This window comes from Cydia fagiglandana, chromosome 16 (genome assembly GCF_963556715.1).
Source record: "Cydia fagiglandana chromosome 16, ilCydFagi1.1, whole genome shotgun sequence".
NCBI classification, from domain to species: Eukaryota; Metazoa; Arthropoda; class Insecta; order Lepidoptera; family Tortricidae; genus Cydia; species Cydia fagiglandana.
In genome coordinates, this window is record NC_085947.1 from 16,686,002 (window position 1) to 16,711,979 (window position 25,978).

Below are 25,978 nucleotides of genomic sequence, written 5' to 3' on the forward strand. Positions count from 1 at the left end.
AAAAAATACTTTAAAAAGTTAGCTACTTCCGTGGTAGTTTTTTCGATTCGATTTTATTCGTGTAAAAACCGGTAAATTGCATGTGAGGGAACGCCGCTCCGATTATCTATGAAAAGTATTGAAACATCCGCGCAAAATGTCAATAATTGTTTTGTTGAACATCGCGATTTTGCCAAATTTACCTTGAAATACACAAAGTTTCAAAGTAACAGCTGGATATTGGATAGCTGTTTGTATCCATTTTCGGATTTTAAGGCTGCAGCCGGTGTCCAACAGAAAATGCAGCGAAAACCGGGGTATCCAGTGGCCAATTGCAACATAAAAATGGTAAATAACCAAGTAGTTTACATTATTCTTCGAGATGAACAGAGGTGATTTCGTGTCTCTACGATTGTGCAATGCGGCTGCTTTAATGTAATTTATACTACGCTAAAAACAGTACTTATACTGAACGATTTAATGCAGTACTTGTGCACTAATTTAATATGTAAGTAGGTGGCTGCCCCATATTACATTCCTTATTCTGAAAGGTTACGGCTACAATCTGGAATAGCCGGTCTGAATGTCGGGGTGATTAAAGTTCAAATGTGAACTCACTGGTGATTAAATATTATATGAACAAGTGAATGAAACTTCACTGCTATGAAATTACATTTTAATAATGGTATACCTCTTTTCGCAGCTCATCCATCAATAATTAAATAAATAAAAATAAAAATAATTTATTTCAGACTTTAGGTCCATTGGGGTTAGTATCATTATTACTAAACTTAAAATTAGGGTTAATATCATATAAAACTAAACAATACATTAAAATTTAAAAATAAAACAAAACTAACTTAACCTATGACCCGGTACATACGGAACTGGCGCATGCAGACCGAGCCAGTGCCTTATTAGGGGGCTGTCCCACGTTTCTGAGACAATGCCCAGGATTCCATTGGGGCTGTTCCGTATCCTGCTCAGGGTTGAAGCACACCTCTTTCGCATGATGGCATGGAATCCATCTATTCCGGCATTGGCAAACATCCCCGAGGCGCTACAGTAACGAGGCAACCCCATCAGAACCCTGAAAGCATTGTTATATTGTACGCGTAGAGCGTTGTAAGCCTTCTGCGTGTAGTTGGCCCATAGGCTGCAGGTGTAAAAAGATTGGCAATATGCTGTGAACAGCGTCGCCTTGACTTGTTTCGTACACCGTGCAAACCTACGCGCCAACATGTTGCATCTGACTGACAACGCTCTACGCTCACGTTCCATATCCATGGTATCACTCAGATCTTCCGTGACCCAGTGACCCAGATACTTAAATTTGACGACTTTATTTAGAGGAGTCCCGCATAGTTTTAGGTGTGGTACGTCAGGATAATATTTGGAGCCAGCCTTAAACACAAGCCACTCACTCTTCTTTACGTTGTATCTGAGTCCATGGGTCTCGGCATACTTCTCACAAATACTGAGAAGAGTGATCATCGCGTTGATTGATGGAGTCAGCAGCACCATATCATCTGCATAACTAATGTTGTTTACGCACACTCCACCGATATGACAGCCTTTATAGGTGCTGCTGAGTTCAACAATCAGACGATTAATGTATAAGTTGAAGAGACGAGGCGAGGTCAACCCCCCCTGCCGCACCCCGCACTGCAACCCATACATATCAGAGAGTGACCCTGCCCATCTTACATAATTGGTTTGTTTACTGTACCAATATCTAAGCACCGACACAACTTCGCCCGCCACATCAGTCTCCTCTGTCAACTTTTGCCACAAAATGTCATATGATACAAGATCAAATGCCCTAGACAAGTCTAGAAAGCATGCATTGACAGGTGTTTTTCTAGATGTATAATGAGAGACAGTGTGCTTGAGAGACAGGATTGCGCTTTCGGTAGAAAGACCTGGCCGGAAGCCGAACTGCGCATCGTGTAAGTGTATGCGACTGGCCATATGCCTGTCATAATTAAGTACCATTGATTTCTCAACCCTCGTCTCCATATCGCGCTGCAAACCATCGAACATTGGCTCGCGCGGCAGCTGCGCGCAATGGATACGGGCGATCGGGCATGTTCGGTGGTTTGCCGCGCGATATGGAGACAGGGCTTCAGATTTTAGTCCCCAGACAGTGTACTTAGAAAATTCTCCCTAAGAGAATTTCTTTTAAAACATCCTTGTTGAAAATAGTTAAATTTGCCATTTATTACTAACAATAATCAAGATTAGCCTTAACCACTCTGTAGTAAAAAAAAAACTTAATCATCACAGTAATCTATGGTTTTCCAGCCAGACAGTGTGCCACTCTCAGAAGGGGTGCCCTGTGACGATGACGGTGACCAGCAGCAGCGGAGGCAGCAGCTCATCAACTTTGGTCACGCACAGTGGGGCTTCAACAATTGGAGCTGGACTGTCAACAAACAGGATCTGGGTAAACTCATTTTATTATACATAGTTTAGTTTCTTCTCTGGTCATAAAGTCTCTTAATATTTATTAATGGGGTGTTGTGGGCCTTTGAGTGACCAAGCTGTGATCTATTGTGACAGCCCTTTAAGTTCACTATTAATGCCCAATTGCCCATTGAATCCAAGAAATTCCAGATTCTTTAGGCTGTAATGCTCTGTAACTCATAGGGTTGCACATAAAGTCTCTTACACACCATAGGTAAAGCCTCTATACCTAGGCTTCATTTACACCATAGGTAAAGCCTCTATACCTAGGAGCTCATAAACCCCTCTATGGCATGTAATTACAGGAATCTGCTAGGTCAGAATGCATGAGAAAGCTTAGGTGTAAACCACACATACCTAAGGCCAAAAAGAATAGAAGCTTAAAAAGAACTTATAAGTAAAACCATCACTTAGAATGAACAGGTAAAGTTTTGGTAAGGACTAGTTTTGTGAAGTGTTTCATTTCAAAAGATATCTAGAAAAGACCAAATGGTGACAAAATTATGCTTTAAAAATCGTTTTTTACTGAGACATCATGAAAAAATTATTGCCTTAATAGTTCATTAGGTATGTTTAAGAAAACTGTATATTCTTTGTTGAAGTAGAATAAGTGTGAAATGTTGCAAGCAACCGGATATTTGTAATTTGAGTCGTTTATCTTTTACATCTATTCCATTTTTATGTAATTGGGTACTATAAGTTTACACTAATTTTATATATTTTATATATTTGTAAATTAGGGAACTATAGGTCTATACCAAAATTAATTTGTAGCTACTAGCTAAGTTGCTCATATGTTTATTTTAAGACTGTTTGTTTCTCAATAAAAAAAAAAAAAAAATTAAAAAACTAGACTCAATCAAAAAATCTAAACAAAATGTTAGTCTCTGTAAATCTCTATTTTTTTTAATGGTCAAGATGAACTTCCAACACATTTCATGCATTTTCTCAGATTTTGTGGACTTCGCAAATGGAAAGTACTGCTGTGGGGTAGCTGCGTTCGTGTGCGTGTCAGTCAAGTCGTTCGACATACGCAGAGAAAACGTCGGCTACGCCACCTGCACCGCGCACCTGAAAGGCTCTGCCATACATCAGGCTAGGAAGGTATGACTGACTTTTAGGAAATACCTTATTTCCATAGAGAGTTTCAATGAATGATTACTGCAGCAGAACACTTACAAGACAAGTTGTAATTTTAGATTAACCTAGTATCAGCATTGGTACAGTCACCTGCAATAATATGTCATACAACGAAATTAAGCCCCAAAAATATCGGACACGATCTTATTTGTAGAGCCATAAGAGCATGTCACATATTTTTGCGGCTTTCGAAGAGTAACATTATTACAGGTGACTGCACTCTCTTATTAAACAACTTCAATATTCCAAAAGAAGGAGGTTTTTGTTACATAAAAAAATATTTTTAACAGTATGTAGTATTAATGCTGTACAATACTTGAATCACCTTTTCACATCTAGATTTATATAAAATTTTTAACATCACCAATTTAAGAACTAATGGCCAGTTTTCCAATCGCTTTTAGCGATCTGATCAATGTCACTCAGCACCTTTAATAAAATTTTAAGTTTTAATGATGACAAACAGTTTAGTGGACAAATTTCAGTGTAATGATGACAAACAGTTTAGACAGTGGACAAAATTCAGTGTAAGATGTTCATCTCAGCCTATATACGTCCCACTGCTGGGCACAGGCCTCCTCTCGAGCGCGAGAGGGCTTGGGCTATAGTCCCCACGCTAGCCCAATGCGGATTGGGGACTTCACATACACCTTTGAATTTCTTCGCAGATGTATGCAGGTTTCCTCACGATGTTTTCCTTCACCGAAAAGCGACTGGTAAATATCAAATGATATTTCGTACATAAGTTCCGAAAAACTCATTGGTACGAGCCGGGGTTTGAACCCGCGACCTCCGGATTGCAAGTCGCACGCTCTTACCACTAGGCCACCAGCGCTCTTAAGTAAGATGTTACTAAGTTGTAATCTCCAATTAAATATTTAAACCATAAAAATTTCAGTGTGCAGTAACAAATGCTCTACGCGAGACGCTGCTCAGCTTCGGTGGCAGCGTCGCCACGGAGCTGATGGAGATGCTCGAGGTGCACCGAGCGGAGCCTGTACCAGTGCCTGTGCCTGTAGCTCCGCCTCTATTACCGGAACCTCAGCCCGAGAACAACCAAAACCTAGCCAACAAGGACCCCAAGAACTCCCCGCTGCCTAAAAACATCCCGAGAAAAGAAGATGCCAATCCGGTTAATATGAGGCATCCTCTCCCGCCCGCGATCAAGAATGTAGTCCAAAATCCTCCGCCGCCGGTCGCTAAAGCGCTACCGATGCCGGCGAATCTGCCGCCTGCCGCTAATCGACCACCAGTACCGGTTGCCCCACGACCACCGGCTCCAAGACCCAACTCTAATGTAAGTTTCGTCCTCCAACCCGTAATGGGTGGAGTTGTCCCGCCGTTATACGCCCCACAGCCAAGAATGCCCCATGTCACACCGCCCCACATCTACCCCAACTACTATGAGTACCCCTGGCATTTCACTTACGAGAGCTACGACCGACACCACGGTAATGTTAACCTAAATTTCAATATCCCGCCGAAGAATTTAGTGGTCAACAGCCGGTCGGGGTCCGTTGAGTGCAAGAACGCCTGCGGGGTCCGCCCAAACGGTCCGGAGGGTGAACCTATCCAGTACCATCCTCCTCAGAACCAGGGTTGCTGGATTAAGCCCACTATTTTCTATGATGGATTCTGGACTGAGCAGAAAGTGAAAAAGTGGGTAGCGGAACAGGTTGAAAAACAGTTTCCGGAGGATGCATCACAGAAGTCCACTTCGCCTAGTAATAGTGGGCAGCCGGACCCTAAGTCTTAATAGCTGAAATCTTATGAAAACTATATTTTAAGTAGAGGTATTAACCGGGTTTGAAGTTAAAATTAATGTCTTGATGTCTATGGGAAGCACACTATACTTATACTGCAAATATTTTACCATTCAAATGACTTCATGAAACCGTATACCTACTGATGCAATGGATTTAGTCGTACAACTATAAAATATTTGTGGTTTTTAAACCTACGTGTGTGCTTTGCTAGAATTTAAACTCTTAGAACGAAAAAACAGGGACTTTAAAACAAGACATCATGATTATATTAAAACTAGGGTGGTGCATAAATTTAATCCATGATAGTTTATAAAAATAACTTGAACTCCTACCAACATGTTTATTTGTTCTGTATCCTAGAGGGCTTACCGCGAACGACGAAATTCGATACTTCGATATTTGCCTCTCTATCACCCTTCCATTTTCGTGGGATAGGGAGGCAGATAATAAAATTTCGATTTTCATATAAAGGCTCATAATTGGTTGTTTTTGTAAACACAGAGGTATCCAGCTAGTGTCACTTCGCTTATTTATATATCTCAAGTATTCGGCGTTTGGAAAGCCTAAATATAAGGTCCTATATTGACCTAGTTCACATAGTTTTTATTCCATTTAAATTATAAAAGTTGTCACATACAGTGCAGGTAAAAATAAGATACCGCCGATAATATATACGCGGTCAGCTACCTGGCAAGCAAGGAATGGGGCAAGGGAGAGTGTCAAAGTACTACCATAAATGTCAAATTACTAAATATGATGTTTATAACGGCGCTTCCGCAATTTGTCGCTGCAAAATATATGCAGATACAGCCTCTACACTAGCAGCTTACTAAATAGTAGCAAAAAGAATAGATGGTATAGAGGGGTCCTGTCATAGTAAATGTTGTAGTCACTGTAAATTTACTGCCATCTATCGACACACGACTATAACTCAAAATAAACACGTATAAAATTATCAAAAAAATTAATATATATGGATAAATGATTTTATTATTGTTATATCATTTTTACCCATGCTCATTCCCTGATATCTATGTGTTAAAATTGTTAAATATGAAACGGGGTCGTCACGCCATCTAGCCGACCATAGGCCAAAGGTTGTGTGCACCATCTATCCGAGAATGACTTTTTCTTGATTTCCGGGGCACGTATTTTTCTTAGATTTTATTCATCTTATACAAAGTTATATATGTCTTTGCTAGTAGCTTAGACTCTAGATATCATTCCTATAAGCAGGTATCGGGTATAGGGAGCGGGCATGAACTATAGGGGGCAGCACAGGACACATCAGATTTTTGGCCCGAGGCGTAAATGTGTAGTTTGTTACAAGATGGCAGAACGTACTATGCACAAGAAAATGTACGAGAACTTTAGATGGCAGCACTTGCAATGTACATGTTTATGCTTCATATTCAGACAAGATGGCAAACCCTCTCAACGCGCACGGTCCTGACGGTCCTTACTACTCGAATGAATGAAAAAAATTGCCAGCTACTTGGCTACGTAAGACTTCGTAAGAAGCCAAGCCTTCTATATCAGTAAAGGCTCGACTACGACGACTTGAGCCTTAAGGCTTAAAGTTTCGGTACGATGTATTTTATTATTAACTGCAATGTTAGTGGCAATGTAAGGAATTTTGACGGTATTTGGAATCTCTAAATTTAGCACACTATTTTTGAATCGTTTTTTCCGAACTATGTCGTAAGTGTTATTATTATTAGTGCTATACGGTGACTATTTAGGGTAGTTTTTAGGTTAGGGGTAGCTTCACATGCTTAGGGTGTTATAGACTTGCCAGGCAACGGAATACACATTAATAAATAGCTTTACAAGTAATTGTGAAATTGACTGTACCTGGGACGAGTATAATAATGAAGACTGCTAATCTGCCGACCGAACACTGCCAACAACTGTAAACCACAAAATGTATGACGCCGTGAAGCGTCAACTATACTTAGTTTTTTTAGCATTCACTCTCAAAATCACTAAATAGGTATAGACGAAGGGTTGTAAATAAAAATAAAAGTAAAGTAGGATCCTGTATGCAAGATATATGGTAAAAAGACCTCACTGAAGTAACTTTGAACTCGCATCGCTCAGGCATTGCGTCATTAAGCAACTTTATAAGAACATTAGCAGTCTTTATTATGTATAGCGTTATACGCAGTTCACGGAATTACTGTCTATATAACTTCACTGTTAGGAAACTATTTTTATCACTAGACATCGTACATTTTCCAGCATTTTTGGTGCAGCAGAGTGGTGTTAACGGAATTGGTATAGATAATTTCAACTGAAATGGTAAATTAAGTTTAATATTAACGTAATTAACGCTAATTAATCATAAGGGTTGAAATTATTTAAGTATACCAATTCCGTTAACACCACTCTGCTGCACCAAAAATGCTGGAAAATGTACGATGTCCGTTTATCACCATGTATTATGGTGGCACCTATATATCAAAACATATACATAATTATTAAACGTGTATAATTATCGGAACATAATAATCACGAGAAATAATATTCCAAATATTTTAATGCGTGTTGAAGTTAAAAATAAGTATTAATTAAAGCATTTATTTGGGTTTTTTTTTTTTAAATCGGGTTGTGTTTGCTTGTGTCGTTAAACAGGAAATAAAATAATGTTTTTTGCTAAATTAATACTGGGGCATTCCACGAGACTGTCGCTTACGTAACGCCTTGCATGTATGGCAGCTACCTCAATAAAATCTGTAAATCTCGAGAATATATTGCCAATTTGTTAGCCAGGTCATCAAATATTAACATTAACCAATATCGCTTACACGGCATTTCCAGAAGTATTAGAAGTTACGTAAGCGACATACTTGTGGAATACCCCTAGTCCCCTACAGTAGGGGATATAAGTAACTTATAGCAATAATAGTCTCAGAGTTAAAAGCAATAAAAGAAAGTTGTGTCTAGGAACTTTTTCTTAATATCTGCCGGCAAAAGAGTCAGAAATTATTTTTTTTGGTACCTACCGACTTACAAAAGATATGGCTTACAAAAAAAGATATAAGATATCTTTACATATTCACGAACTCGAGTGTACATCCTATACCTATTTGAAATTTCTTTAATTTACAAATTATACTTAGTTTGCGAGCACAATGTCTAGGACACACGGACGGACAATCAGTCAGAAATATGTACCTATACATTTAGGAACTCTTAAATTTTAATGCTAGGCTGTGAGCATTATCGGAAAGGCGTTCGGCTCAACTATTGATATCAAGTTGAATGTAAAAAGGGGGTTTATTGCGATGGTTTTTGCGTCGTGGGGAAGTGTGAACCGTGATTTTGGTGTTTTTTTTTATGTTTAGAAATACGTACACTGCTCAAAAATGCTTTTAGCTATATTCCAATGTCGCGCGATAGCCCCTTCAGGGCGTCTGCTATAATAGCTGGCGCGGGTGCTATTCTAGGTAAAATCCGCCGCACGCGTCTGGGGCGCCTACCGCGAACCACGTTTGACGTGTTATGTCCCTGTCACACTTACGCACGAATTCACAAGTGCGACAGAGAGGCAACACGTCAAACGTGGTTCGCGGCAGACCCTCAGTTAGCAGCGCTCATACTATTTTTCATTAACACGCTCATGCAACTTGCGGCTCCGTGCAACCGCTTTTTATTCTACTTATTTTAAAGTGAAAGTATTATGTCGCCTATCAACAAGTCTTTACATATTTTGACTGAACACTGAACTTTATGGCGCCTCTACACGATGGGCCAACGCCGGCCACTCCAAGGGACGCAGCCATGCGGTAGAATAAGATAGCAATATCACTTGCTCCCTCTAACGCATGCGTCCGTTGGAGTGGCCGGCGTTGGCCCGTCGTGTAGAGGAGCCATTATATATGAATGGCGCATACACAGTCTTGCATTTATTTGCCTACGGCGAAGTATGTTGGCGCCATTATGTTGATGGTTTATATTTATAATATTATAAAATGCCCAAATATTGCCAGTAATTTTAATGGCAAATAGCGGTAAAAAAATTAACATTAAAATAATATCTGATACTTTATTAGGTTTCTAAAATATCCGTTTTAAGTCAATATGAAATGTTTCCTTTGTTTAGGATGGTTTTTTATTAAGGAATTGCTCTGGTGTACATAGGTATTATATATATTATGACTAAGGTAATATGTGCAGTACATGTTTTTACTGTAATAAATATTGTTTGAAAACTCATAATGTTTGATTGTCCAATGTTTATGTTACGTTCTGCCCATTTTATTTTGTTTTAAGTATCTAATTGTAACTAACCGATTCGTTGCGTGTTCTATTTCCGAAAACTTTTGGCTGTGCCGCGGAACAATCATTTTTGAGGCAGCCATGCCATGCGGCATAGAATATGATGACACTCCTCCCGTGTCATACGCCACACGTAAAAAACATCGATGACACGGCAGGCGTGTTATCAGCACCGAATCGATTAAATTACGGTATAAAGAAAGATTTGTCAACTGTAAAATATCTGGTAGGTATTTTTTTATGCTATGAATAAAATTAAATGTAGGTAAGTAGTTGAAAGAAGTAGCCCACTATTATTCTATCTTACTTACCGTATGTATGTTATGTATGTATCCCTTATAGCTTAACGGTCTTTTCAGCCGATACTATTTGAGAGGCTCAAACAAGTTTTTTCAAAGGTTTTAAAAAAAGAATCATTTTTGATACAAACGTTTAAGCTGACTGTACTATTCTTTCAACAGCTAACTATAATACTCGTCGAGAGAATTCAAATAACCCCAAACACAATTAGGTTACGTTCTTTTTATCCTCTAGCCGCCCAGCGACCTATAAAAGGTCTCCTGTTCCATTCTAATTTGAACTTTGCATTGACAAAATAAAATTTCATTTTGCTTGGCAAGGTTTGACATATGGGCGGCTAGAGGTTATCACAGAGTTCATATGGGCACCTCCTGTGTCCATCATCGATAGGGTATCATATGATGTGCTATTGAAGAAATTGAACGGTATTGGGGTAAGAGGAACTGTACATAAATGGTTTGTCTCTTACCTCAAAAATCGAGAGCAATTCGTAGAAATAGAGCATCATAACAACCACACAGGATTGATTTCGCGCATACAATCAAATACAGTAGAAGTTACTCAGTCTATTCCCCAAGGTAGTGTGCTAGGCTGCTTACTGTTCCTTATATACATTAACGATTTGCCCTACTCTATTAATACACCTAGTATCTTATTTGCAGATGACATTTCAGTAGTATTTCCGTGCATAGATAACAACAATCTGAAATCTAGCCTTACCCATATCCTGACTGAACTAGATTCCTGGCTAACCGAGCATAACTTAAAATTGAATTTTACCAAAACAAAATTGATGCAGTTCAGACCATACCAAAAACAACCGTTATGTATAGATTTCTCTTACAACAATATTAAATTGGACCAAACAGATACATTTCCCTTGTTAGGATTAACAATTGATACAAACGTTCATTGGAAAGACCACATTCAGAAAGTTAGCAATAAACTATCCAGATTTTCATACGCCTTATTTGAATTAAAAAAAACAACCGATTTAAAAACTGCCCTTTCCGCATATTATGCTTACGCCCACTCTATACTCCGCTATGGCATACTCCTTTGGGGTAATAGCACAAATGCCAATGACCTATTTATTTTACAAAAAAAGTGCATCCGAACTTTAGTCAACATAAAGCAATGGGAAAGTTGTCGACCATATTTTAAAGACCTAAGAATATTAACACTTATATACCTCCTTATACATTTTTGAAGTTTGCACTTTCGTCAAGCTACACAGCTCTTTTTTTCTACAAGCAAAAGACCGCCACACAAAATCATTAAATCTTCGCCACAGTAACTACCTTTCCTTGCCTACTTCTAGCTTAAAAATATTTCATTCCGGACCACACATGATGTGTATAAAAATCTTTAATAAAATACCCCAATCAATAAAACAAATCGAAAACCCAAATTTATTCAAAAGATCGCTTAATAAATACCTAACAGAGAAATCGTTTTACACGCTGCAGGAATTTTATGAAGAGGTATCATATTATTATTAGAAATATGTATAGGTATCTGCACTTAAACCATTTTGTTTCATTTTATATTAATATTGGTTAGCGTAAGCAAATTAGCTCTTACGAGTACGATACACTAATGTGATCTCATATATATAATGCTATGTAATTCATAATACAATAAGAAACTATTGTAGTACTTAGTTTGTTATTTATTTATAAGATTGCAGCGCCCTTGCAGGGTCCATATTATGTTTAGGTACCAACCTAATATTATGTAATATGTATGCAATAAATAAATAAATAAATGATTAGATCACCTCGTTGGTACAGTCAACAACAGACCTATGAATACAGGCAAAGGGCCAAAATATGTATACACGAGCTTAATGTACAGGCAATAAAGTACTGTATACATATTTTTGACACTTTGCCTGTATTCATAGCTCTGTTGTTGACTGTACAATAATATTGCATTGTCACCCAACTCTGTTAAGTTTCAGCGAATTCAATCGAAAAATGGAAAGTGGATCTAATTTTGCTTGCAATATTTGTCCCGAACATACAAGCACATTGCAAGTTAAAAGCTTGTAGTAAAACCATTTTGTGGTAGCTATAGCAGCATATTTCAACAGGAGCTGAAGGTAGACCCGGAAGAGGAAGCGCGCGCGGAGAGGAAGCGGCGGCAGCGACAGGCGCAGGAGGAGTTTCGGCTAAAGCAGCTGATGCGGCAGAAGACCGGTTAGCATTTGTTCACTTGGTATATAGTTCGTTTTTTTTAGCATTAGAAAGAACTCCACAGAAGCAAGCGTGCAGTTTTTATCAGGCTCTTTAATTCTTAATAATTATTGAATTATCTAATGTAGCATGGTCAATACATATAAATTACTTCAAAATATTACCGCTAAAAGTGCCTGATTTGGAACCACAAGCTTACTTCTGCGAAGTTCTTTCTAATGCTAAAAAACGGACTATAGGCCAAAGAACTATTAATAGTAGAAGTTTTAAGACAGGGAAAAGGGTGATTCTTATCTGCCAGCTGAAGTAGATGGCCCTGTACGGCCCCTTGATATAGAACTTGGTTACAGCACTTTCTTTGTGAAACTCAGGTCACGGGGGATTCTAATCTGCCAGCGGAAGTAGATGGCCCTGTACGGCCCCTTGATATAGAACTTGGTTACAGCGCTTTCTTTGTGAAACTCAGGTCACGGGGGATTCTAATCTGCCAGCTGAAGTACATGGCCCTGTACGGCCCCTTGAATTTGATTACCTTGAACTTGGTTACCTACAGCGCTCTCTTTGTGATACTCAGGTCACAGGTTTTTCTTATAAGTACTTAACATATCTGATACAATCAATGAATAGATTTAGACTAAAGTATGTACTACCAAAGAACACCGAAAAAGTAAATATGCCGATAAATACGGTAAATACTAGGCGTTAGTGGTAGTTGAAATGATGATGATGGTTATTTATAAAGCTTATTAGGCTTTGAAAAGAATATGTAAGTAGGTAGGTACTGAATCATTGGGAACTTATGGCTCGGAATACAAAGGCTTCCGAAGAAAAGCGCTATTGTGATATCTGATGAAATGATCACGATTGGAAAATACACAAAAGTAGCAAAATCTCTTATTTTTCTAAGTACGGTCAAGTGTAAAAATATGGGTGCATAAAACACACTCAAATGTATGTCCCATAGTTCTTAATTCACCGACATAGAGAGCACATACATACACATATTTTTGAGTAAGACTCATTTTTTTTACACTTGACTGAACCATATATTTCTTCATTCTGACCCATTTCCCCATTTGTATTGCTTAGCCTGTGCATGCATTTATGTTAGCTTGCTTTTTTCACTTGATAGATAAGCAACTATTTTGTAAGTAGGTTATGACACAGCTCATTTTCCGCTTATGACATCTATTTTTATGTAATTTGTTTACTAGTGTAATAAAGTTGTTTTTCATTAATTTTTGTTTGCATATTCTATTTTTTATTTCCTTCAATCTTTAATAATACCAAATAATACCTAACGTTTTTAAAAGTTACTAATAATCATCATCACTTCAAATGAAAACCTTATACGCATGCATTAAGGTTGCTATTTCTCGGTTAGTCGCGTGGCAGTAAGAAGCCAATACCTATTTTAAAATTAATTCAAACAAAATGCAAAAGAAAAAAAAACCGACCAAGTGCGAGTCGGAATCGCGCGCGAAGAGTACCAATACGCGAAAAACGGAAAAAAAATCACGTTAGTTGTATGGAAGCCCTACTTTATTTATATTTTGTTTTTAGTATTTGTTGTACTAGTAACAGAAATAAATCGTCAGTGAAAATTTCAACTGCCTAGCTATCACGGTTCATAGATATAGATACAGCCTGATGACAGACGGACGGACAGCAGTCTTAGTAATAGGGTTCCGTTTTTACCCTTTAGGTACGTAACCCTAAAAAAGGCATTTATATATGTAAAAAAATCTATTCTGAAATTGTCGAAGTTTAGGGACGGTTCGTTGATTTCAATGCCTACTAATGTTAGAAAATAGTTCCCGTATTCGCTGGACTATGTCCAAATAGGTACAAGGAGAGGAGAACTTTGCATACAGTGACCGAAGCGTAGGTATTATAGATCAGTGCAAGCCAATCCAAATGGGTAAATCAGTTAAGCATTTAGGCTAGGCTAAGTTAGGCTAATAAATACTAAGTAAGACTTCTAATGTTGTGCAACATACTGAAGCAGGCGTGACTCACTCCGCGATTTCGTGGTTTTGCTACAGGTAGCTAAAAGTCCATCAGTTCGACCCCAATTTTGGGGTTTGCCATAAGCTGCGCGTGGCACTGTCGCCACCTAGCGGCCATATCTGTGCTGATCGTGACAGACGCGTTTTGTTAGAGAGTGAGTCTTCTGTACCTATATAGTACTATTATTTATTCTGTGACTGAAGCCACAAATTTGATAACCGAATAAAATTTGACGAGAGTCGCTTATCATTGAAGATAGACAGTCTAATAAAATATACGGAAACCAGTAGTTTTAGTGATCCGTACAAAACATGTTCACGGAACATGGGATCACCTCGGTCTTGGTTTTTACTAATTTTACTATCAAAATTTGTGTGCATGACTAATAGATGACGTTGTACGTTAAAACTCATAAAGCGCCATCTACTTCAGCAATCAAATGGGGGTCACAATGTTTTGCATACTTTACGACGACGAGCGAAGCCAGGAGGAGCGTGTTAGAACGAGTGTAGTGACCACAGAAAATATTTTAAAAGAACTTAATTTTTAGGGCTCCGTACCCAAAGGGTAAAACGGGACCCTATTACTAAAAGACTCCGCTGTCCGTCCGTCTGTCACCGGGCTGTATCTCGTGATCTGTGATAGCTAGACAGCTGAAATTTTCACAGATGATGTATTTCTGTTGCCGCTATAACAACAAATACTAAAAACAAAATAAAATAAAGATTTAAGTGGGGCTCCCATACAACAAACGTGATTTTTAACCGAAGTAAAGCAACGTCGGGCGGAGTCAGTACTTGGATGGGTGACTGTTTTTATAGATAATGGTACGGAACCCTTCGTATGCGAGTCTGATTCGCACTTGGCCGGTTTTTAATTAATAGATAGCCGTTTTCTTTTTAGTGTGATTCATAAAGGTCTCCGATATAATAATTCAGTTGCCATATAAATATTTTGTACCTGGCTTAAAATAAACAAAAGCTGTAACGGCATTAAAATACAACTCATATTGATATATTTTAAGGCTCCGTTTTTGTTGCCTATCTATTAATTTTAGTACCCATACGATTAATCAGTTGACAGGTTAAATACGTGCCAATTATTAAATTGTACAACGGGACTTAATCTCGTATTTAAGTTTTAAGATTTACCTCCGACGTTTCGAGACGGCGTTGTCCCCGTGGTCTCGGAGAAGTCGCGATTAAGTCCCGTTGTACAATTTAAAAATGTGTAAAATCGTGAGACTTTAAATCAGTGTGTTTACCAATTACCTTCAGAAGACTCTTCGGAGCTGAAGAACGGCAGCAGCATCGACCGGCTGCTGATGGACATACCTTCGCAGGACATCGTCGTCCGGGAGAGCGGCAAGCGGAAAACGCCACCGCCGGAGGGCAGCGCCAAGCGGAGAAGCGGCGGCGGGGTGGACATGGTAGACTAAGCCCCCATTCGCACGACAGCTTTTTCAATCGAATTTAGAGTGCGAACAGATTCAAGCGCTTATTTAACGCGCGTTGAAAAAGCTGTCGTGCGAATGGGAGCTTAGGGTTGGTTGCACCAAACTGTTCGTATCGTTAAAGAGTTCGCTAAATTTGTATGTATGGAAAGTTTCATAGTGAAGCGCCGGGGCCGCCGGCTGACGTTGATGATCAGTCTGTCAAATGTGGTTGGTGCAACTGGCCCTAACCCCTCGTTATGCTTAGACATGTGCGTTTGAATTTAAATTTATTGTCTAAATATTTTCAATAAGATTAATATCCAGAGAGGAAAATAGCGGTCGTCCACTTTCGACTCGCCTATTCAACTAATCTACAGAGAGCCTAAATAATTATTACGGTCAATGTGGCTAATTCAGTCATAGGGACTATTCCATCCACGAGCGTATATTTCTTTGATTTTACGTAGGAAAAGAAACCATTTGCTTTTGATTGCTGGAACTAAAAGCAGTCGCTGCTTTCGAAATTATCAATGTTGTTAGCTGTTCGAGAAAAACGGTAGTGGACGGAATAGCCCCTATGACGGGATTAGCCACATTAACCTTCGTCATCTCAGCCATAAGACGTCCACTGCTGAACATAGGCCTCCCCCTTGGACCTCCATACGTGCCGGTTGGAAGCAACCCGCATCCAGCGCCTTCCGGCGACCTTAACAAGGTCGTCTGTCCATCCTGTGGGTGGACGTGCTACGCTCCACTTGCTAGTCCGTGGTCTCCACTCGAGCACTTTTCGACCCCCTCGGCCATCTTCTCTGCGTGCAATGTGGCCTGCCCATTGCCACTTCAGCTTGCTAATCCGATGGTCTATGTCGGTGACTCACATTAACCTTACTTGTTAACATTGTGCTAGATCACACGCATACTTATTTTATTTAGGTCGCTTTGTCTCTGACACGGACATTTTTAAATAAAACCGCGTTTCGAAAATGCTTATTTGTCAAACACGATGTAAGCTGTTATTTATTTGAACCTCATATCCGGTTGAAGACATAATTGTGTAATGTGAATACTCGTTCATGTTTCTTTATTCGAAGTAGGCATTATTTAAATAGGCACTTATTGATTATTTATACTTGGGTCAGGTTTATTAGTTTTGCAAGCGTTATTACTTAGGTTTGATTACTTTTCATCCAAACTGCGATGGAATGTATATGGTAGGTATCTATAGTTCGTTTTTTTAGCATTAGAAATGGACGTAGTTTAGGGTAAAAGATCCAATCCACAAAAATCTGTTAGTAAAATTTGAACTTTCTGTCAAAGGGAAAAGTCATTCATTTAAATGACAAATTTTAGAGGATGGATCTTTTACGCTAAACTACGTTAATAAGGTAAACAATCTTGATGTGTCTTTTAATTGAAAAACACATTTTAAAAATAAGTTACGGCAAATATGTAACAATTATGAATCTAATACGATCATTTATATTCTTCTGCTTTCATAAGTAATAGTTTTTGGTTTTTAAAAAGCGTTTTTCAATTAAAAGACATGTCAAGATCGCTTACCTTCTAGCAAGTTCTTTTTAATGCTAAATAAACGAACTACCTATAGTCGTTAATACCGACCTATGAGTAATTATTAGGTTACATACTTTTTGTATGTAAAACTTCTACTTGATTTAATTCCTTTGTATGACAATTTCTAGTACAGTCGACATCAGATATCATTTAATTTCGATTTTATGGCGGTGGCAAGGTTTTGTGACTTAACTTCCTAAGGCCCAAGGTCCTACCTATAGTACTTATTCAGTTCGATGAAATTTAAATCATATTCGATTGGAACAGAGTTGCTTTTGCTTTGTTTCGTTCAGTGTTTGAACAACGCAAAATCAACTCTTTTTCCTACACTGTAGGTTCAAATTTCTGTGGCAAATTTTGCATTTTTCATTTGTATGGCTGGGCCTTAGGAGGTTAAGACTAATAAATAAAAACCATGTATATAGTGAACTCAGTTTATTTACTAACGAGTACTTAGACGCTACTATGTACAGAGCTACATACTTGCAGTACTATTAGTCATTGTACTTAAACAAATAAGAACTTAAATAGATTCCTCACGAACTTAACTACCTTATACATTGTCAGGCAGAGTTGCTTAAGCGACAGAAATAAAGTAATAGTAAAATTTGTATATTTTTAGTGAGTTACATTACGACGCAGTATTATTGGGTAGTAAGGCTGCGTTTCCACCAGAGATGTGCGAGGATGTTTTTGTTAAGAGCCCTTCAACATGCACACTAGCGCCACTGCTAAATAATCATGTTGGTGGATTCGTCGATCTAGGAACTCAAAACAAAAACGGCCGTTTTTACTTTGGAGGCATAGATTGACAAATCCAACAACATAAAAACTAGTTTGATGTAGTCAAAAGGTACTTAAATACACAATACAGTCCGTAGCGGCCCCCATTTTTAAATACCTGTCGTTAAATTTAAATAATCATGATTATTTAGCAGTGGCGCTAGTGTGCACGTTGATGGGCTCTTAAGAACCAATAGAATAGTGTCCACTAGATGGAGTGTTTCTATTGGTTCTTAACCTCGCCATGGGTGGGAAACTCCTGACTTCGGCCAAACTCGGCTCCTCTCGGCTCAGCATTGCTCCGAGCAATTGTTAGGGTTGGCACCACTTGACTTACTTTTGCGTGCACGACCACAGATAAGGTAATCACTTGAATTTTGATAATCCTAAATAGCCGAAAGGGATAGTGCCATATATTAGAAAGGGATAGCATGATTCGACCCTGAACCGCTGTCAAACTTCGGTTTTGTAGGAAGTTTCCTTTCTGGTACGGCAGTACTATTATTTATTCTGTGACCTTACTACGCATCCTTGCACATCTGGTGGAAACGCAGCCTTAATTGGTCAATCGAACGGTCATCTTAGTATCGGCGATATAAAAAGTGCTTCTCTTTCTTACACAATTTGATAGAATGAGATGCCTTATCTATCCTAAAATTAACGAGTCAAAAACAAACAGTTTGAAAAATGATATTGTTTGAATAGGTACTTTAAGTTTTTATAGTCGCTTAAGCCATTCTGCCATTGACGTGTTATTGAAGACATATATTGGCTATTCGTTAGCTAGTTAGTATATTTGATCAATAGTTACAAAATAGTTTTAGTTTCGGCTAAAGCTCTTGTATGAAACAGTTTGCATGGCAGTGTTTTATTAGTTTTCTTATTTCATTTATATTATTGGAGTTAGGCGCAATTTTGAATGCACAATACAAAAGTGATGTGAAGTACAGTCAGCGGCAGAAGTGGTTAAGCGGGTCAGATCAAAATGATCTACACACGCTATTACTCTCCTACTAACAAAGTTGTGTTCAGTTTTTCGTTTAGCTACTTCTGCTGGTGACTGTACAAGGCAGGGAATGACGTATGTAAGCTTAATTTGTACATTTTGTACGAATGATTCATACAATTAAATATGTGAAAAAGGAAACATTGATTTATTTAAATCCAAATACCGTCGGTATCGTCTTGTGTCGTCCCATTAGTTTTTCGTCAAATTCTTAAATTAGTCCTATTCTGCTTTCGTCACTCATTCTACATTGAAAGCCACCGACGATTGTGACGAATGTAGAATGAGTGACGAAAGCAGAATAGGACTAATTTAAGAACTTGACGAAAAACGAATGGGACGACCCAAGACCGTCCTATTCCCATAACTTTTAAATTTAAAAATACCTGTAGAAAAGGAAACGTGACCATTTTCCACCTCGTCAGCGGACGCTACTGCGCGGCTACAACCCAAAATCCACCTTCGTGCATTCCCACAAGGTTCACGATGCCATTAAAAGGGTTAAAAACTGATCATAAGAACAAAAAAAAACAATTCACATACTTTTTCCTGTATTCTTTAGATGTATTCGCGAAACTAGTGTAGTTTTTATTGCACATAACAGATTCATACGGGAACTACATGAATCAATCACAGTATACGACAGTAACTACTGGGGGCCTAGCCAAGATGACAATCGTTTGCAGAAAACGAAACGGTATTGTCTCTCTATCACTCTTCCATATTAGTGCGATAGAGACAGATAGCGTTTTTTTTTTCATTTCTGCGAACAATTGTCATTTCTGCGAACAATTGTCATCTTGGCTAGGTCCCCTGACTAGACTAATATCGGGAATACATCTCAACATTATAATAGAATCAATCGTAAATTAGTAGTAGAAGTTATTCTCCCTTTGAATAAAAAAATAAAATAAAAAAATCTTTAAATACCAAAGTACAGTATACCAAAAAAATCTTGCTTCAAGAGACATAATCAATTATCGATCATTAAATCTGGATAACGAATAGCAAACTTATCAAATCAACAAACCAGTATTTCATACTAAAGTCAAACATTCATACTTATGACTGATTTGACTTTTTAGGAAATACAGGCATGTTTTCTATTCATACTTGTTTATATTATCAGTACATAAACACTGTTAAACCACCAAAAATCACGATACATAAATTACAATAGTGAATAGATGATACACCATCTCTAATAGGGTATTATACTACTAGTCAAATCAGTTACTTTTATAGAACTGTAAAAACGATTTGCTAATATGGAATTTATATGGAATATTACATCGTGACGGATCGGATAGAAATCCGATTAATTAAATAGAACTTGTGTTTAAAAATAACCCCTATCTGTGTTTTTCTCATAAATTATCTGTTGCTTTATTTCATGCATGGTGTAAAATAATTCAAATACAGTATAATTCCCTATTCTTCATATCTTGTAATTTATGTATAATGACGTAGGTTGATATTCTACCTGTCCAATTTCTTTGTCCAATGTGTATTTGCATCTCACATTTTGCTTAGTGATAGAGTGAGACGCAATGCACATTGGAGCAAGATATTGTACAGGTGGAATACCAACCTTAGACAACTAAATAGTGAAATACCTTCCGAGGTAACCTTAAAAATAATTACAGACTTGTGAAATAACTTGACTGATATAATCATATCGGTATTGATATTGATATAAATAAACTATAAAGCGATTACTTGATGTAAGAAAATATTTGACGTTCCACGTAATAAGGTACCTTAGGGCGGCTGGCGCTTACGTCGCATAGCACCGCAATCGTATTGGAGCGGCGTTAATAATAGCGTAAGCGCCAACCGCCATAAGGTACCCTCACCCGTGGGACGTGACATATGACCTTTTTCATAAGATCTGTGCAAATAAGTCGAATTTCGAGTATCAGCAACATATAACATGACCATATCAATGTAAAAAACTTGGTCAGTTTGATGTGTCGCGTATTTTAAATTTAATTAATTAATCGCTTTGATATATTCTTTCATATATAATGGCGACTTTTAAAAGTTTAAGAGAAACTTCGAATATTTAATGCGAAATCAAAGATCTTAAATACATACAAAACCTCACACCAGATAACCCATAATCTTCAGTTTTTGCGGGCAAATATATGTAGATATAATACAGTCAATCTCAAAACTCATCATTTTTGATTTACACATTGTGACTTTTGTTATTGACTGTACTCCACTGTGAGTAAAAATAACGACTCTATATATAAAGAAACCACGTTTTTATCAACTAAAAGAAATCGACATATTCAAACATAAGTCATCTCTTCGGCCCATTTTTATAAGAGTTGTCATACGTTTATGAAAAAAAAAACTAACCACACTGGACAAAGCTTGTTACTCGTATGTCAAATTAGTTATAAATACAATTAAGTTGTCCTAGAGGTCTAGCATGTGTTGCGTTCTCGCGCGCGACTCCATACATCAACCGCGACTTCAAGTATGGACTCGCGCGCGAGAACGCAACTTATGCAATACCGCCTGGGGGCCAAGACAAGTGACAATCATAGAAACCGCCGATCTAAACCTGTCACTTTTTTTTTCATCTTGGCTCCGGTCCGTGTAGGTTATGATGGCTTAATATTTATCGATTATCGTGTACTTTGTCTCGCAGTTACATAGTTGTTAAAAGGTGACGTTCACGATGACACGATAAAAGCTCGACCAACTTAGGCTATTAAAGTAGAATTTCACTAAAATAAAATAAAGCTGAATGTTATAGAACTTAAAGTCAGGAAATAAACTAAACCGCCTTCGCGTGAACTAAACTTAATTCTAACAAACATATTTACAAGCGGATTGTGCACATCTCTGCAACGTTACCGCTAAAATTAGTATAAACTTGTTTCCTTTTAGTCAACCTATAGTTTTATATAAAACCGCCGCCTGTTTACCAAACACAAATAAAAGACTTCTTGTTAATGTATAGTCATTGAACTATTAATACTAACGTATACATGGTGGCTATGAAACAACTGCATTAAAAAAAATTTGGCTGTTTCATACATTTTGGCTGGTCCATTTTCTATGGGAGGGTAATTTTATTTCGCAATTTCGGGGTTGGTCCCATAGTTAATGTTGCTCAGTATAATCCCAAAACCTCCCTGGCAACGGGAACGCAGTTATTTTTTAAGCCATCCTGTAGAACCGGCACCGATAACCAGTATTATGCGTCATGAGTTGCTGTCATTTTGACAACAACACGACGGAGCGTGAGTCTCGCGAACTAAACGCGTAAGCGCCATGACTTTTATGGCGCTTACGACGTTTTGGCCGCATGGTACAGGTTGTGATTGAGACAATTTCATTGTTTGGTATGGCTTCTCTATAGTTAATAATAACTCAATGTTTAAAGTAGATTAAATTTCTGATCTTTGCCATCTATGAAACTTTGTTTTAATAAACACACTTAGAGCCACTTGCACCATCCCACTAACCCGGGGTTAAGCAGTTAAACCGGTAACCCAGTGTCAAATTGTACTGGTAACCAAGGCATTTCCAAGTTTAACCAGTTAACCCCGGATAAGTGGTATGGTACAAGTGGCGCTTAGTTCTCAAACAATAAGTTCTTAGGGCATACTGAAAATTCCTGGACCGGCCACTTAGAAAAAAAAAAGTCTTCTCATATATCAGAATCCAGAAACTTTCAGTATGGCCCGCGTATTGATTTTAGAACAGTTGTAAAGCCAAAGAAAAAATCATGCCCCGATTTTAACAGCTGAAACAGACGGCGTTTTACATTGCTATTAGATATATTTTCTCGTAAATGGATTGTCAAAGTCAACTTTTGACAATCAGAGTTACCGCTAATGTACAGTCAAAGTGTCAAAGATATGTATACAACCTTATTGCCCTTGCACTAAGGCAGTGTGTACACTGTGTACCTTGATTGTACGGAGACGTAAAGCGCCATCTACATATACTATTAAATTCGAAGCACGAATTTTCTAATTTTTACATTTTCTTTACAACCAAGAACTCAACAAAGGGTTTATATTCGCGTTGTTTTCAAATATTTTAAAGCCGTAGTTTTACGAGTCCCATTATACATACATAACTACACCTTTCGGTTACATTTCGGGTAAAAATATACTCCTAAGTAACCACTACCGCTAGTGACCATTATCATATCTTTCCTTTATGTTATTTTGTTAATATGTGACGTCCCACGGGTAAAGGTACCTTATGGCGGTTGGCGCTTACGCTATTATTAACGCCGCTCCAATATTATTGCGGCGCTATGCGACGTAAGCGCCAGCCGCCATAAGGTACATTTGTCGTGGAACGTCGCATATGTATATGTTTGAAGAATAGAAAACTCGCTAGGTGGCGTTAGTATAGTCAGCCGCAAAGTTGCTAAGCGGGCCAGGTGTTCAAAATGATTTTGACGCGACTTTATTGTTAAGAGACTGAGAGCGTGTCAAGGTAATTTTGAACACCTCGCCCGCTTAGCAACTTCTGCTGCTGACTGTACTTAGGGGTCATCCATTAATTACATCACACGTTTAGGGGGAGGGAGGGGGTCAAGAAAATGTGACATATTGTGACATGGGGGAGGGGGGAGACACAAACTTTGTGACGTCACTTTAACTTCATCAGTAACCGAAAATTTATTTAAATTATTTTATTCGCTGTACATTTAAATAACAAGTTTTTAAACCGATAATCGTTTTTATTCGTTTAATTTTCTTTCCTAAGCAGTTTTGGGTTGTAAAATTACTAATATTTATATCGTCAAAAATATTTTGATAAAATATTAATAATACTTAGGTACTTACTCAATTCGATTTGGCGATTTCGTAGAAAAAATGTGACGTCACACATGTGACATGTGTGACAAGGAGGGGGGAGGGGTCAAAAAACCTAAAAATTCGTGTGACGTAATTAATGGATGACCCCTAGTATGCTTTTATACATAATGCCACTTATCAACAAAACTTTCTTGTAATAATAAATGTGACGTTCCGTATGAAAAGGGACCTTATTGGCGCTTCCACCGACAAACGATGCTCCGATACAAATACAACGCTGCGCTATGCAGTGCGGCGTAAGCGCCATCGAGAATAAGGTCCCTTTTCATAGATGATGCCACAAATGTATAAAATACGATATTATTGTTATGAATATGATCATACATTATATGTTTTGAGCTACATGTGCATTGGCTAATTTATACAGTAGCAGCCTCGTCAAGACATTATATTTTTAAATTGGAACGATATAGAGACCGTGCGCGTTGGAGGGTCTGCCATCTTGTGTCCTGAATCGGAAACATAAACATGACAAAGCAAGTGCTACCATCTACTGTTCTCATACGTTTTCCAGTGCATAGTATAGTTCGTTTTTTTACCATTAAAAAGAACTTGAAAAAAGGTAAGCGAATTTGACATGTATTTTAATTGAAAAACGCTTTAAAAAAATCCAGTAACTATTAGACTATTACTTATGAAAGCAGAAGAATATAAATGATCGTATTAGATTCATAATTGTTACATATTTGCCGTAACTTATTTTTAAAATGTGTTTTTCAATTAAAATACACATCAAATTTGTTTACCTTATTTCTAATGCTAAAAACAACGAACTATAGGTTCTGCCATCTTGTGGGCTACATCGGAAGCATAAACTTCACATTTACGCCTCGCGCCGAAAATCTGACGGCTCCTGTGCTGTCCCCTATAGTTCATACACGCTCCCTATTACGTGACGAATCCAATGAAATAAAGAGTAGTAGTAGAAGGACGTTATATTTAATTAATTATATGCGCCCCAATAATAACATCTTTTCTGGCCTCCTTTACTAATGAATACATTATGTATTTCACAACTTTTAACCGCGTATAAAGGGACGTACAGACGTAGCAATTGATGTAACAATCGTGAGCTAAAAGGGGCGATTTTCGATCGATATCTGACTCAGACAGATTGGATCGACAAGTGGTTCCTATTTAGGGTTGAAAAATGCCGATTGCTCACAGAGGGCGTCCTGAGGGATATGGAGTATTACTGCAATGTTCTGCCGCCAGAGTGCAGCATTAGCAATTAAACTATAGAATAACTTATATAGTCAGCTCAAGTACAGCTACCTTGTCAGTAGGAATTGTACATATATGGCCCGGAATTAATTAATTAATAGTTTGGCGATAATGGAACAGTCGCCATCAGATATATCGGAGCGGCCAAGGCTCTCACAAATATCTCAGCACGCCTCTATTGTCACGACGTTAGAGCGCGTGTTCAGCTATTGTGAACACCTTGGCCGCTCCGATATATGTTATCTGATAGCAACTATACCATCTGCACAAAGCTTTTAGTTTCCAACCAAATTGTTACGTCTGTATATCGCATAACTGCACACATTACCAATCGATTTCCTACTCGTAATTTGACAAATTTTAATTAGGTATACTTTAAATTGTCACTAATACAATTTAGCAACAATTGCGTTTAGAGTCATAATATCACTAATTACAATAGTGAAAACACTCGGTTTGAAAAATCGATAGATAATATATTTCTATCGAGTGTTTGTATAGGATGGGCGGGGATAGGTGAAATAGTACTTATGTTAATAGCCAGAAGATACAATTCCGTTTAGCGGCACTGCGCTTGCCGCCGCTGGGTAGCGGCGATGTGTTTCACGTTTTCTGTAACAAAAATATTGTTATTAGAATATGTAGATTTTTTTAGTCTATTTCTTAAAAAAATTCAACAAACAATAGGTACTACGTCTTACGGTAAATCAGCCAATGATATAATTCTACAGATTCAAACACTTCTAATTGGTGGAAAGTTGTCATTGGTGGAATAAGTGAGTCACGTGGTTTGGATTGTTTACAATCTTTGAATGTGCTAATCATTAGCACAGAATTAATAATAGTATTAGGAACAGAAGGTTCACTCTCTAATAAAACGCGGCTATTACGAGAGATATGACCGCAGGTGGCGCAAGCGCGAGAAGGCGTCCGTTCCGTGGCGGTGCGCGGCAACTACT

At 38.0% G+C, this 25,978-nt stretch overlaps 2 protein-coding genes across 2 annotated transcripts; both read left to right on the plus strand.

Moving 5' to 3' along the window:
- Window positions 1–119: 119 nt before the first annotated feature.
- On the plus strand, window positions 120–8,373 carry LOC134672047 (uncharacterized). The gene is made up of 4 exons (XM_063529946.1): window positions 120–327; window positions 2,284–2,425; window positions 3,398–3,549; window positions 4,484–8,373. The coding sequence occupies exons 1-4, from the start codon at window positions 280–282 to the stop codon at window positions 5,339–5,341; spliced, it is 1,200 nt and encodes a 399-aa protein (XP_063386016.1). The 5' UTR covers window positions 120–279; the 3' UTR covers window positions 5,342–8,373.
- Window positions 8,374–10,978: 2,605 nt separating this feature from the next.
- LOC134672171 (uncharacterized) lies at window positions 10,979–15,578 on the plus strand. The gene is made up of 3 exons (XM_063530071.1): window positions 10,979–10,996; window positions 12,028–12,133; window positions 15,418–15,578. The coding sequence occupies exons 1-3, from the start codon at window positions 10,979–10,981 to the stop codon at window positions 15,576–15,578; spliced, it is 285 nt and encodes a 94-aa protein (XP_063386141.1).
- The last annotated feature ends 10,400 nt before the right edge of the window (window positions 15,579–25,978 follow it).

Excerpts from the sequence above, each read along its gene's own strand:
- LOC134672047 (XM_063529946.1), top strand. The coding sequence starts at position 280 with ATGCAGCGAAAACCGGGGTATCCAGTGGCCAATTGCAACATAAAAATG. Across the intron at positions 2,426-3,397 it reads TGTCAACAAACAGGATCTGG|ATTTTGTGGACTTCGCAAAT; the intron begins GTAAACTCATTT and ends GCATTTTCTCAG. Across the intron at positions 3,550-4,483 it reads CCATACATCAGGCTAGGAAG|TGTGCAGTAACAAATGCTCT; the intron begins GTATGACTGACT and ends TAAAAATTTCAG.
- LOC134672171 (XM_063530071.1), top strand. Across the intron at positions 12,134-15,417 it reads GCTGATGCGGCAGAAGACCG|AAGACTCTTCGGAGCTGAAG; the intron begins GTTAGCATTTGT and ends AATTACCTTCAG.